The sequence below is a fragment of the Olea europaea genome, chromosome 11 (genome assembly GCF_002742605.1).
Source record: "Olea europaea var. sylvestris chromosome 11, O_europaea_v1, whole genome shotgun sequence".
NCBI lineage: Eukaryota > Viridiplantae > Streptophyta > Magnoliopsida > Lamiales > Oleaceae > Olea > Olea europaea.
This window is the reverse complement of record NC_036247.1, coordinates 9,702,473-9,715,866: the sequence shown is the minus strand read 5'-3', so window position 1 is coordinate 9,715,866 and position 13,394 is coordinate 9,702,473. Positions and strand designations below refer to the sequence as shown.

General features: G+C 36.6%; 3 protein-coding genes across 4 annotated transcripts; 2 read left to right on the top strand and 1 right to left on the bottom strand.

Annotated features, from left to right (window-relative positions):
- The first annotated feature begins 1,168 nt into the window (after positions 1-1,168).
- Positions 1,169-9,777, top strand: LOC111404439 (guanosine nucleotide diphosphate dissociation inhibitor At5g09550-like). Its single transcript, XM_023033247.1, has 10 exons — positions 1,169-1,227; positions 1,352-1,501; positions 7,224-7,286; positions 7,440-7,523; positions 7,614-7,721; positions 7,812-7,984; positions 8,527-8,638; positions 8,818-8,898; positions 9,107-9,169; positions 9,658-9,777. Exons 2-10 carry the CDS (start codon positions 1,415-1,417, stop codon positions 9,775-9,777), a joined length of 891 nt encoding a protein of 296 aa, XP_022889015.1. The 5' UTR covers positions 1,169-1,227; positions 1,352-1,414.
- A 124-nt stretch (positions 9,778-9,901) lies between these two features.
- On the top strand, positions 9,902-10,624 carry LOC111403297 (beta-amyrin synthase-like). Its single transcript, XM_023031741.1, has 3 exons — positions 9,902-10,008; positions 10,121-10,204; positions 10,364-10,624. Exons 1-3 carry the CDS (start codon positions 9,982-9,984, stop codon positions 10,484-10,486), a joined length of 234 nt encoding a protein of 77 aa, XP_022887509.1. The 5' UTR covers positions 9,902-9,981; the 3' UTR covers positions 10,487-10,624.
- Positions 10,625-10,685: 61 nt separating this feature from the next.
- LOC111403296 (cyclic pyranopterin monophosphate synthase, mitochondrial-like) lies at positions 10,686-12,416 on the bottom strand. 2 transcript variants are annotated; one of them, XM_023031739.1, is made up of 3 exons: positions 12,302-12,416; positions 11,871-11,993; positions 10,686-11,539 (listed from the first exon to the last, which is right to left on the bottom strand). In XM_023031739.1, the coding sequence occupies exons 2-3, from the start codon at positions 11,982-11,984 to the stop codon at positions 10,943-10,945; spliced, it is 711 nt and encodes a 236-aa protein (XP_022887507.1). In that variant the 5' UTR covers positions 11,985-11,993; positions 12,302-12,416; the 3' UTR covers positions 10,686-10,942. The 2 variants fall into 2 exon arrangements, with proteins under 2 accessions (XP_022887507.1, XP_022887508.1); XM_023031740.1 differs by having other exon boundaries at positions 12,376-12,400.
- Between the last annotated feature and the right edge of the window lie 978 nt (positions 12,417-13,394).

The window sequence follows — 13,394 nt, the reverse complement described above, 5'->3', positions numbered from 1 at the left end:
GAAGAAAAGTGGGGTCTACCTGTGAGAGAAAAAGTCAAAAATTGAGGCGAGAATAGTAAAATAACGGTCAAAAAATCAATTTTTTGGAATAAAAAATTCCTCCCGAACAAGCCCTTAATATGCCACAGGAGCCAATTCTTGCTATCATAGCATCTCCAACACAATTATGAATTACTTAACAATTTGTACTACATAAACAAATGTGGAAGATGTTTACAAAGTTCCATCTTCCACATAGCTTGACAAGAAATCTTTCATTCTGACGTCACAGAATATGTAACAATGTCTAAGAGCTTTGTCTAGGTTCAAAAGCTTTAGATTGAGTGACTCAACAACATTGAAATATTTTTCCAAGATTTATATTTTCTGTCTAGATGTAACTGTGATTTTTAAAAAAAAATTAAAGAATACCTAAATAGCAACCTATAGAATATACTCGATATTAATTTTAGACGTTGACTATCTATTAAACATTAATGTCACGTAAATCGGAAGTCTTTCAACGTTCGTACCATCTAAATAGCAAAATGTATTAAAAAATGGTTTGTGAGCTCGTTAAGATCGAACGAACAAATTAATCTATTTAAAGCTCAAGAGAGCAATTAGATTGTGTTCTTAAACAAACTGCCATATAAACTAGTAACCACCCTGCCCTCTCCCTGGGGCATAGTCCAGTGATGCAAATGATAGAAGTGAAGTTATTTCACATCTTATTGACAGTCGCAGTGTGGGGGTTCGATTCCTGAGACATGAAATTTGACTCATTGTAGGCACGGTGTACATGCAGCTCTTGTTCCCTGATCTGTTGAGGCACATCCTACGATTTACCTTGCTCACAAAGCTCTAGGGACGGGACGGTAGGGGCTCTCAAGGTTGGGGTTCAATCTTTTTTTTCAGTAACCACCCTTAAATGCCCCCCAGGGCAAAACGTAGTAGTGTAAAGGACAGGAGTGAGGTATAACAGTCGCAGTGTGAGGGTTCGATTCCTGATATATGGAATTGGACTCTTTGTGAGCACTAGTGTAGGATAAGCTCTTGTTCCCTATCCTGCTGTGGCACATCTCACGATTTACCTCTCTCGTAATGCTCCAGGACGGTGATAGTGCTCAAGGTTGGGTTCAACCTTTATTAACCACCCTTAAATTACTACATTAATAAAAGTACATAGCCATTCTTTACATTTCTGATTTGTTTTCCCTGACGTTTCTCCATTTACGAAATCTAAATGTAAGTTAATACACTTCCCCATGCACACTGCGATACATTCATGCATATCTGAAACACATTACATATGTACATAATTTTCTCGTTCTTATCGATCTAATTGATCTGTTTTGGTTTTTGGATTTAGATCATAAATCAACCGATTTCAATTGAAGAATCAATTAAAGGGATAAAGAGAAATTGAAGAAATATGGATGAGGAGTACGATGTGATAGTGCTGGGTACAGGTCTTAAAGAATGCATCCTCAGCGGTCTCCTCTCAGTCGACCGTCTAAAGGTTGTTTTCTGTCTTCTGATTTTGGTTCTCTCAAACAATGAAAAAGATTGTGAGTTTGTGATATTACGAATCAGAATTGTGCAATTTCTCTGATTTTGATTCTCTGAAACGGGTAATTTGAATTAGCGTAATTTGAGAATGGATTTAGCTTCAGTATTCATGTTTCTGGATTTGAAACAACTGAGATGCTCATTCCAACAAGAAATGTGTGTACAGTAATAGGGTATGCATGGCAGTTGTTGATAAACAAAATCAGGAGACCGAAAATGGCAAGAATTATCAAAGTGTATTCCATCAAATTTGTACATCAGGCTGAGCCGTATTTATAATACATTACATCAACAGAAAATTACCAGAAAATAACAGAAAGAAGGCTGAACTAACTACCAACAGAAAAACAGAAATAACAACTAACTAACTTGTTTAACTAATTCTTTTTCTTGCAATTTGAGCTTTTCTTCTTTCCGTTTTAGCTCCATGCTTTCAATGTGAGATGTTACACTCCAACACCCCCCCTCAAGATGAACATGGATGTTAATGATGTTCATCTTGCGAAGGGCATGATGAAAAGGTAGAGAGCCAAGCGGTTTTGTAAAAATGTCTGCAACTTGTAGATGCGAAGGAATATGAAATAGTTTAACGACATGCTGCTGTAATTTTTCTCTAATAAGATGACAATCAATCTGGATGTGCTTAGTTCTTTCATGTTGAACCGGATTGGTAGCAATGGACATAGCTGATTTACTGTCAGTGTATAACAAAGCCGGTTTTGAATGAATGATATTCAGGTCTTGTAAGGCATACAAAAGCCATTGGATCTCACACGTCGTAGTTGCAAGGGCTCGGTATTCTGCTTCGGCAGATGATCTACTGATTGTAACTTGCTTCTTTGATTTCCAAGAAATCAAAGATTTGTCAAGGAAAATTGCAAAACCAGTGACACTTCTTCTAGTATCCACACAGCCTGCCCAATCACTATCTGAGAAGCCTTTTAAAAGTAAGTCTGAGGAAGACGGAAAGAAAAGGCCCTGTCCTAGTGTGGCTTTTAGATATCTCCATACTCTAATGGATGCTTTATGATGACTAACAGCTGGTTTTGCCAAAAATTGGCTGAGCACTTGCACAGAATAGGCTAAGTCAGGCCTAGTGAGAGTTTGGTAGAGTAATCTGCCAATGAGTCTTCGGTAACCTAATGGATCTTCATATAGATTAGGATCATTACCTGATAACTTGAGGTTAGACTCCATAGGGAAGGCAGCAGGCTTGGATCCAGTTAAACCTGTGTCTTCAAGTATGTCAAGTGTGTATTTTCTTTGACATAGGGAGATGCCATTTTTGGACCTTGCAACTTCCAATCCAAGAAAGTATGTCAACTTTCCTAAGTCCTTAATGGTGAACTTCTGATTCAAAAAGGATTTTAAGTTCTCAATCTCCAGGATGTTGTCACTAGCCAACAGCACATCATCAACATAGACTAATAATGCTATAAATGAGTTTTCAGATTTCTTGACAAACAATGAGCAGTCAGAATTTCCTTGGACAAATCCATAAGAAATGAGAGCAGTGGATAGCTTGGCAAACCATTGTCTAGAGGCCTGTTTTAGGCCATAAAGGCTCTTCAAGAGTCGGCAAACCTTTTGTTCCCCTTTGACATTCATTCCCGGAGGCAATTCCATGTAAACTTCCTCATGTAAATCTCCATGTAAGAACGCATTGTTAACATCTAGTTGATGAAGATGCCATCGTTTGACTGCTGCTACTGTAAGTAGTAACCGAATGGAAGTAATTTTGGCAACAGGAGAGAAAGTGTCGAAGAAATCCAAACCTTCTTGTTGAGTATATCCTTTTGCCACCAGTCTAGCTTTATGCCTCTCTATGGATCCATCAGCCCTGTATTTTATCTTGAATACCCATTTACATCCAATAGCCTTTTTATCTTTAGGAAGAGTAACAAGCTCCCAAGTTTTATTTAACTCTAAAGCATGAATTTCACTTTTCATAGCATCTTGCCATTCAGGAAGTTTAGAGGCTTGTTTGTATGTTTTGGGTTCCCGTGAGTGTGTGATAGAGGTTAGAAAGGCTTTGTGCGATGTAGAGAGTCTACTTGTAGATAGAAAGTGATCAAGAGGATAGAAATTACCTTTTGTTGGAGAGCAATCATTTGAAGTAGATGTTTGAGTTGCTTCTGGAGAAGAAGAGACATTACCACAATAAAAATCCTGCAGATGTCGAGGTGTTTGTCTAATTCTGGTAGATTTTCTAAGCTGCAGATTTTCAGGATTTGTTGAAGTAGTTGTAGTTTCAATGTGAGATGATGAAGGAGATGTATGTGAATCTGGTTCAATATCAGTATGAGGCTCAAAAGAGGAGTTAAATGGATATGTGAGGATTCAGGGACTCTATTTTGATTGTGATTGAAGTATGAGTCAGTATGAGTTGGTTCTGAGAAGGGTGGTGAAATGGGAAACATAAAGGAATGAGTTTCAGTATTTTGTGGTAATACTTGGAAAGGAAAGATTATTTCGTGAAATGTGACATTCCTGGAGATAATGATCTTATTATTTTTGAGATCCATGAGTTTGTACCCCTTAATATCAGAGGGGTATCCTAAGAATATACACTTTGTGGCTCTTTGATCAAATTTTTGTCTGTGACTATATAGTGTTGATGCAAAACAAAGACAGCCAAACACCTTTAAATGAGAGAGATTGGGTGTTTTGCTAAAGATTTTTTCAAAAGGAGTTTTATTTTGGAGTAGAGGAGTGGGGATTCTATTGATTATGTGTGCTGCGGTCAGGACGCAGTCACTCCAAAAAGGTAGTGGCAGATTAGCTTGAAACATTAGGGCTCTTGCAGTGTTTAACAGGTGTTGGTGTTTTCTCTCCACAACACCATTTTGCTGTGGAGTTTCTACACAGCTTCTTTGATGGAGGATGCCATACTTATGGTAAAATTTTGCGAGCAGGAATTCTGGTCCATTATCAGAACGAATGATTTTAACAGAGGAATGAAACTGGTTTGCTACCATTTTACAGAAACTCTTGACTAAAGATTGTACTTCTGACTTAGCTTTGAGCATATATTCCCAAGTACATCTTGTGAAGTCATCGACTATAGTTAGAAAGTATTTGAAGCCAGCATAAGAAATTGTGCCAAAGGGTCCCCATATGTCACAGTGAATTAGATCAAAACTTTTATTTGAATTGCTTTTTGATACAGGAAAAGAAAGCCTTCTTTGTTTGGCTAAAGGACATATTTCACAAGTACTTGTACAATTGAAATTAATAGCAGAGTCAATTCTTTTGAGAGAATGTAGTCTAGAATTAGGTACATGGCCTAATCTACAATGCCATATATCTAGTTGTCTGTGAGCAGAGCAAAGAACTAAAGGTACAGGAGAAGTCTGAATTGGTCTGCAGGATCTGGTTTTTGGTAGATCTTGAGTTAGATGGTAAAGTCCTTCCTTTTCAAGAGCAATCCCAATCATCTTCTTCATTGATTGGTCCTGTAAAAGACAGCAAGAAGCAGTAAAAGTGAGGGAAAGGTTAGATTGTTTAGTAAGTTTAGAGATAGATAACAGATTAAAGGAAAAATGGGGAACACACAAGACATCATGCAAAATTATGGAATCTGTGAGGTGTATAGTGCCAATGTGAGTGGCTGAAACTGTGGTACCATTAGGAAGATTTATGGATGCATTAATTCGCTTAGGTGTAGAATGGTATGAGTATGGTGAACAAATCATATGATCTGTTGCACCTGTGTCAAGAATCCAATATAGATTGGAATTTGGATTAGAAACAGCTGAATTGCAAGAAGATAAAGTTGGTTTAAGAGTAGATTGCATCTTACCAGAAAAATGGGATGAAGTGACGTGATTAACAGTTGGTTGGACATTATTTTGGGAAGAAGTATTAGGTTGTGATGAATTTGCAAGAGCCATTATTTTGTTAAATTCCTCTGGAGTAAAATAAATCTTTGGTTGCTCAGTACTTTCCTGTTTGTGAGCTTCTGGGGTTGTAGTGACAGCATGAGCAGAAGCTATATTCCTTTTCCCCTTTGGTCCATTCCAGCCAGGAGGGTAACCATGAAGTTGAAAACATTTTTCAACTGTGTGACCATTATATCCACAATAAGTACACTGTGATGCAGATTTCTTTGGTTTGTCTTTGAAAAATCTGGGCAGATGATTCTGTTGGCTGAATTGCTTTGCCATCAAAGCATGAGTTTCATTGTGTGAATCAGTGTTTGTAAGTTGTCTCTGGCTTTCCTCTTGCAGCAATAGAGAAAAAACTTTTGACATTCCCGGCAATGGAACCATTAGCAGTAATTGACTTCTGATGGAGGCATGAGAATCATTCAATCCCACCAAGAACTTGAGCACATAATCAGATTGCTGTCTTACTTGCAGATATTTAAAAAGTTCACAGGAACATGTTGCCATCACACCACACGTGCATGTTGGAAATGGTCTATAACTGATATACTCGTCCCAAAGAGTTTTAAAAGTGCTAAAATATTCAGTCACAGAGAGAGCACCTTGATTAATGCAGCTTAAGGATTTTTCAAGATGGAAGACTCTTGTTCCATCACTTCTCAAATATCTGATCTTGAGTTCATTCCAGAATTCAGCAGCAGATGTCACAAATAGCAGGCTATTGCGTATCTCTTTTGAAATGGAATTCATTAACCATGAGAGAACTAAATTGTTTGCTCTTAACCATGTTGTGTACTTGATCGGTTGATCAGCAGAAGGAGAAACGATAGAGCCGTCAATAAATTTTACCTTGTTCTTGACTGTTAGTGCAATCAGTATAGAGCGACTCCACGCAACATAGTTTTCTCCATTAAAGATTTCTGATATTAGAAGAGCACCAGGATTGTCGCTTGGATGCAGGTAATACGGGCTGGATGAGTCATCTGAAGGATTAGCAGAAATTTGGTTGGATTCAGGAGGATTATTTTATGAACTCATTTTTCAAGATATCGTTCAAGAAAAATGTAAGAATTCCACAGGTATTTGATGCAAGAACTCCAGAGCAGAATTCTGCAAGATGGGAATAGAGAGATGAACTGATTTAGATTGCAGAATGTATCAGCTCTGATACCATGTTGATAAACAAAATCAGGAGACCGAAAATGGCAAGAATTATCAAAGTGTATTCCATCAAATTTGTACATCAGGCTGAGCCGTATTTATAATACATTACATCAACAGAAAATTACAAGAAAATAACAGAAAGAAGGCTGAACTAACTACCAACAGAAAAAACAGAAATGACAACTAACTAACTTGTTTAACTAATTCTTTTTCTTGCAATTTGAGCTTTTCTTCTTTCCGTTTTAGCTCCATGCTTTCAATGTGAGATGTTACACTCCAACAGCAGTTGTTTGACATAAGTTTCCTTAATCTGTATGGATATTGCTCTTTATGGTTGGATTTAATCATGTATTATTTGCTTCTTTTAATTTCTTGATCTCGTTTATTTCATAAGGTGATTTTTATCAAAGTAAAATTACAGAAGATTGGCTTTGAAATTTACGTTTGTGAGATTTTAGCATCTGATGGTAGTCAACATTTTCAAGTCTGTCTTATGCTATTTGTTTTTGCACAAGGGTGATTTATTTTCATACAATTTCTCTTCAAATCCGTATAGTCACTATCTAGACCCAAAAATTATTCTTAGTTCTTGAGCCTGAAACAGTATTTCTTGGGAAATAGGTCCTTCATATGGATAGGAATGATTATTATGGTGGAGAATCAACTTCACTCAATCTTGTTCAGGTAACTCTTTCTCTGTTATTTCTGGAAGAGATGTGCCGCTTGAAACCCACTTCCCTACCCCCACCCCCACCTTCCAACTCGTGGCACACAAGCACCCGAAAACCTCCAGAGAGCAGGATTCATGCACATGCCATATTAATTTTTTATATGCAGCTGTGGAAGAGGTTTAAAGGAAGTGATAATCCTCCAACTCACTTGGATTCTAGTAGAGATTACAACGTCGACATGATCCCAAAGGTTATCATTTTTATTTTATTCGAATCCCTTTCATACATTTCTTTCAGTAGATTTTATTTGGATGCTACATTGACCCGCTGATTTTCTCAGTTTATAATGGCAAATGGAGCTCTTTTGCGGGTCCTCATTCATACTAATGTTACCAAATATTTGAATTTCAAATCTGTTGATGGCAGCTATGTGTACAGCAAAGGAAAGGTATTTTAGCCTTTTTGGGTACATGTTGATTTTTGTTTCACACCAGCTAAAGCAACTGAAACTTGCCCAATTTTGTGGTACACGTGACAGGTTCACAAGGTCCCAGCCACTGACATGGAGGCCCTCAAATCTCCTCTCATGGGTATATTTGAAAAGCGCCGTGCTCGAAAGTTCTTCATATACGTCCAAGAATACGATGAAAATGTTCCTAAAACACATGAAGGGATGGATTTGACAAGAGTTACAACTAGAGAGCTCGTTGCGTATGCTCTCGATCTTTACTGAACCTCTCCCCCTTGCTCCCCCTCTCTTTTTATTGTGTTCGTATTAATTGAGGAAACTCTATAAGGTTGTTTTGAATTCTGGATTATTTCAGAGGCACATATGGATAAAAAGGGGTTGGCTTAATGACATTTTCTAATGTTATTTTGGAGAATCATAACATGAGCGTTTTATTAAACTGGAACTGTTCACTATCAAATTCATGTCATTAGAATAGTTATTACCATTTCCCCGTTCGGATTTGTTTCCAAAAGAAAATATGCCAAAAATTATGGCTTGAGTATTTCATCCCTGTGATTGGTGCACAGAATCTGCTAAACAAAAGTAAATCTAATGTCCTTATCTAAAAAATTAAAAATATTCTAAGTAACCTGCTTTTGAAACAAAACAGATTTCACGAGATGAGAAAACATTATTTTGAACAAACAAAATTTACTAGCTATATATATTCAGCATGATGCATATTTATTAAGTAGTAACTACTCGAACTTCTTGTGCGGGTAATACTCTGAACTTCTGACAGAAAATATGGCCTTGATGCCAACACCATGGACTTTATTGGTCATGCATTGGCTCTCCACAGAGATGACCGCTACTTAGAAGAACCAGCTTTGGATACTGTGAAGAGGATGAAGGTATTGATCCCAACCCCACCCCCCACCCCCCCAAAAAAAGAAAGAAATAAAGGGGGAAAAAAAAGAAAAAGCAATTATTTGGTTCCTTATTTTGTACATTTTTGGATTCTTGATAAAGCAATGGAACATGTAAATTTCTTCTATTCCTTTCTGAGATATTGCTTCTAATCTTGTGATAGCTATATGCGGAGTCTCTAGCACGTTTTGCCGGAGGATCACCATACATCTATCCTTTATATGGCCTAGGAGAGCTTCCCCAGGTCTGCTTCTTCCTTTATTATCTATGCACCTTACGATTTCATTATTTATCTATTCAGTTCACAAAATCTTCTCTTTCGTGTTCTTATTTGACATTATATCCCCTCTTGCGCACTCTACGGTGTAATATTTCAATCTAGTGCATTGCTTATAAGTTTCTGGATCCACCGTGTTCTTATAGAAGTCTTGTACTTCAATTTATGTCATTATGCATTTGCTCGTCTTAGTGCTGTTTATGGTGGAACCTACATGTTGAATAAACCCGAGTGCAAGGTACTCCTTCATCTCTCTTTCTTCTTCTCTTCCTCTCCTCCCCACCACAAAAAATACCCAAAGAAATAGAAATACAAGAACTCTGTCCCTCACAAAGTGCTCAAGGAAGAAAAATGGAGGAATACCAAAATAAACAAAGGTGAAAATTATATTTCGGCTTTGTTTCTCACTTTCTAATAAGATTGAAAGAACCCATTTAGTCTTATTCTTGTTTTCAACACGGTTGTTTAAGCAATTAGTGTAATCATTGCCATTAATTTAATTATTTCGCCATTGTTGTCACTTTTGTTATTCCTCCAGTAATTTTCTTTGTTTGATGATAGCCTTAAATTTATAATTGTGACCACCATTAATCTGACTGCTGTTATTACATTTCACTGTCTTCCTGTTGTTGGTTTTATTTTTGTTGTTATTTTAAGTGTGGGTGTGGGTGTGGATGTGGATGGGGTGATGTTGTGAGTCCTGATATGGAGTTGCTCTAATGCCAGGTAGAATTTAACGATGAAGGCATGGTAATTGGTGTGACATCAGAGGGGGAAACAGCTAAGTGCAAGAAAGTTGTATGTGATCCTTCTTACCTTCACAACAAGGTAATTTTCTCCTTCTGAATCGGTAGCTGGGACCCTTCCCGGCTCTATCCTGTTCTAGATTTCCATTTAAGAGAACCGGGATATTGCTTCTTTGGATCCAATGAAAGAACGGAAAATAGAGCATATATATAAGAAACGTCTCCTTATTTTCTGAGTTTCATTGAACAGGAATATGTCCCTCTTGAAGGAAACCGCTCAAACTTGGTACATACTGCCTGGGCTATGATGGGACTTATTTATTCAGGCCAGGTTTATCTTCTTTTACAGTATTCTTCCTTGAGTTATTAATTATAATGCTGTTAACTGATTTTCTTTTCATCAAAAAATATAATCACCTTTTTTCGGAAAAAAAAATTGGCAGGCGGATAGAGATCCTACTCCTCTCCACAGAGCAGCAAAACTTTTGATCAACTCTCAGATGGAAAATGGTGATTATCCCCAACAGGTAAACTATAATTAAGCGTCCCGCATACCTTTCTTAATTTATAATTTTTCATATTAAATTAATTAAATAAGAACTTGCAATTTCACAAATTCAATGTGCTCCCAAACCCAAGTTACATGTTTCGTATAACTAACCATCACATTGTTCATGTATTGGCAGGAAATCACAGGAGTTTTTATGAAGAATTGCATGTTACATTATGCAGCGTACAGAAACATATACCCATTGTGGGCTCTAGCAGAATATCGAAGAAGGGTTCTATTACCATCCAAAAAGATTTAAAGCCTATAAAGTTTCTTCTAAAAGCATTCGGAATAATCCTTGTTTTATTTTTCCAGTCAATATAAATAATATGTACTGGTGTGATATACTTTGTACATTCGATTGTTGTGTACTAAACACGTATTTACTGTACGTGTGCTTGAAAATTTCACGTCAACACATCCAAAGAAAGTAGAAATGTCATCTCCAAAACAAAAACTACAAAACCTGATGTTGCTTCATTGCCAATAAATTCGAAGTAGATTATACAAATGGCAAATCCATAACCCCATAAGAGTTATACGTCTGATTCAGACATTCATTTAACCAGTACATCCTCTGAAAAGCCAAACAGATATGACACCAAGACAACAAACACAGAGTATCGTAACATGAATAGTTCTTAGCCGGAACAATGCACATAAACACGGAAATGCATCTAATATTTAGACAACAAAAGTTCCCACCTATGGAAATTCATTTCTTCCTCGACCAATCCCCACTTTTCCCACCACTTTTGCTTTCAAGCCGTATATCTGTAATGAGGATATCTTTTGAAGCAGCCTTGCACATATCATATACTGTTAGACCAGCAATAGTCACAGCTGTCAAGGCTTCCATCTCCACCCCAGTTTTGCCATTTGAAGCAGCTTCACTTTCTATTTCCACGCAAAGGTCCTGAGGACTCAGTGTCAAATTTAAAGCAACGTGTGACAAATTGATGTTGTGACATAGTGGGATGAGGTTGCTCGTTTGTTTCGCACCACAAATTCCAGCAATTTTTGCTACACCAAGAACATCTCCTTTTTCCACCTGGTTGGCTGAGACCAAATCAAACACCTTCTGCCCCAGAATAACTTTGCAACTTGCAATGGCCACTCTCTTTGTTATCTCTTTGGGAGAGATATCTACCATTTGGGCTTCACCTCTACTGTCAGTATGAGTCAAGCCAGAGGATGATATACTTTGTGTCACATGAGTTGGTGCAGATTCTGAATCATGAGCCATACTTTGGTTGTCTATAGAACCAGCAAGACTAGATTTTGGAGGTTCACCAAACACAGATTCCATTTCCTACATCCAATTACACAGTTATTAATAAACTTTAAAAAATGTTGTTCTGTCAATCTATAGAGCTTCTAGACTATAATTACTCCTTTCATCTTACTTTAAAAGCAATTTTTTTTATGTAGTATCTTAATCGTTTGACTTCTTAAAAGAACTTTATGTCCACTTGTTAAGCTTTAGATAACAAATCATAATACCATTTATTTTTCAGTATTCAAAATTTCCAAATATTGTCGATTTCTACTTTGTTTACAATCCTACCGAGAGTGTTTATTTTAATATTAGATGAATAAAGAAAAAAAAAATTAAGAGATCACACTAGCACATGAAAAGATACCTTATTGAGCTCTTGAATAGCTTTTGAAAAATCATAACCGCTATTGCTTCCAAATAACCTACTTCTTTGTAGAGGCCTAAGTGTTTTAGACGAAACTCGACGGAAAAACATCATTTCCAGAGCCTGCATTGCAGTAAACAAAAGTGTGAGGGGGAGGAAGATCAAATATAAGTTAATACTCTCAATTTTCTTATTCAGACATATTCACAAACAGTTGAAAACTGTCAGTGCAAAGTTATGCAGTAGCATATTAAAAAAAAAAAAAAGACACCCCTAAAATTTGGCATCGGATTTCTTTCTATGATTATTATAATAGAAATTCAATAATCAATCTATAACCGAAGATCGGCTTATATTTTCATATATGTGATAAAGAATCACAATCATATGTAAAGTATATTCACAAATATAAATATGATGTCACCACCTACATTAAAGATGAGGGTTGCACCCCCGTCTATTTCGAGTTTTCACAAAGATTTCCGGTACAAATTTAGAAGAAAACCTTGCGAGGTGATACGCGAGTTTATCCTAATTTGAAAATACTTGTTTAACTGGCTTATGATTTAAAAAAATAAAATAATAATAATAATAATCAGTTTTTTCTAAAATTAATAATTTCCATTTTTTTTATTTCAGATTTTTTAAAACAACAAGAGACGGAATTTTTTTTTCTCGTCAATTGCGAGTTGATCACGGTCAAATTTGAATTATTGTGTGTGTTTGTCACCCATTATTTGCAAAGAATGTACTATGAAATAGTGACTGATGTTGAAATGTGTGGTTAAAAAAATGAAATTTTTTTTATTTACTTATAATATTATTTTAATGAAGAATGTGTGGTTGAAAATGAGTACTGTGGGAAAAAAAATAAGAAAGAATGGAAGAGAATGAATGACAAACATGGACATTATTTGTCTTTGAAAAAATGGGAAAACGTGTCCACGGATAATATACAATCCTATTTTTATATGCAATGCACAAGAAGGAATGTGAAAATTATCAAACTAGTCAAATTTTACTTTTTCACTTACAAAAATGTCACTTTTTTTAAGTCATTGCAAAATTGTCATATTTGGACTTTTTTTGCCCCTCTTACTAAGTTTAATTCCGTCTGAGTCCTTGTTTAAATATGACATGACAACACTTGAAATTGTACAAAACCTCTAAAATGTCAGGTACTTGGAGAGAAAAAAAGAAAAAGAACAAAACTGGTGAAGGAAGAAGGTGAAACGACCAAACGAAACGAAGGAGGAGAAGAAGAAACCAGTGTTGAAACACAATCCCTTCTCTCACACATTTTCCTCTTTCATTGGAATCATCCCCTCCATCGCACTTTCCCTTCTTTCACCGCCGACGAAGACCAAGAGCAGTCCGTTGCGTGATACAAACCGGCGAAAGGCGAGACTCCCCTCTAACATTCGAATCGTCGAACCACCAGCCATCAACGACCGCCATGGGTCACTTCACCGTGGACGAAGACCATCATTAATTTCTTCAGGTTGGTGTTGTAGTAATTTCATG

Coding starts and splice junctions, on each gene's coding strand:
- LOC111404439 (XM_023033247.1), top strand. CDS start 1,415: ATGGATGAGGAGTACGATGTGATAGTGCTGGGTACAGGTCTTAAAGAA. Junction 7,985..8,526: donor ACAACTAGAGAGCTCGTTGC/GTATGCTCTCGA, acceptor AACTTCTGACAG/AAAATATGGCCTTGATGCCA. Junction 9,170..9,657: donor TGAATAAACCCGAGTGCAAG/GTACTCCTTCAT, acceptor CTCTAATGCCAG/GTAGAATTTAACGATGAAGG.
- LOC111403297 (XM_023031741.1), top strand. CDS start 9,982: ATGATGGGACTTATTTATTCAGGCCAG. Junction 10,009..10,120: donor GACTTATTTATTCAGGCCAG/GTTTATCTTCTT, acceptor AAAAATTGGCAG/GCGGATAGAGATCCTACTCC. Junction 10,205..10,363: donor ATGGTGATTATCCCCAACAG/GTAAACTATAAT, acceptor ATGTATTGGCAG/GAAATCACAGGAGTTTTTAT.
- LOC111403296 (XM_023031739.1), bottom strand. CDS start 11,984: ATGATGTTTTTCCGTCGAGTTTCGTCTAAAACACTTAGGCCTCTACAA. Junction 11,540..11,870: donor CTATTCAAGAGCTCAATAAG/GTATCTTTTCAT, acceptor AATTGGATGTAG/GAAATGGAATCTGTGTTTGG.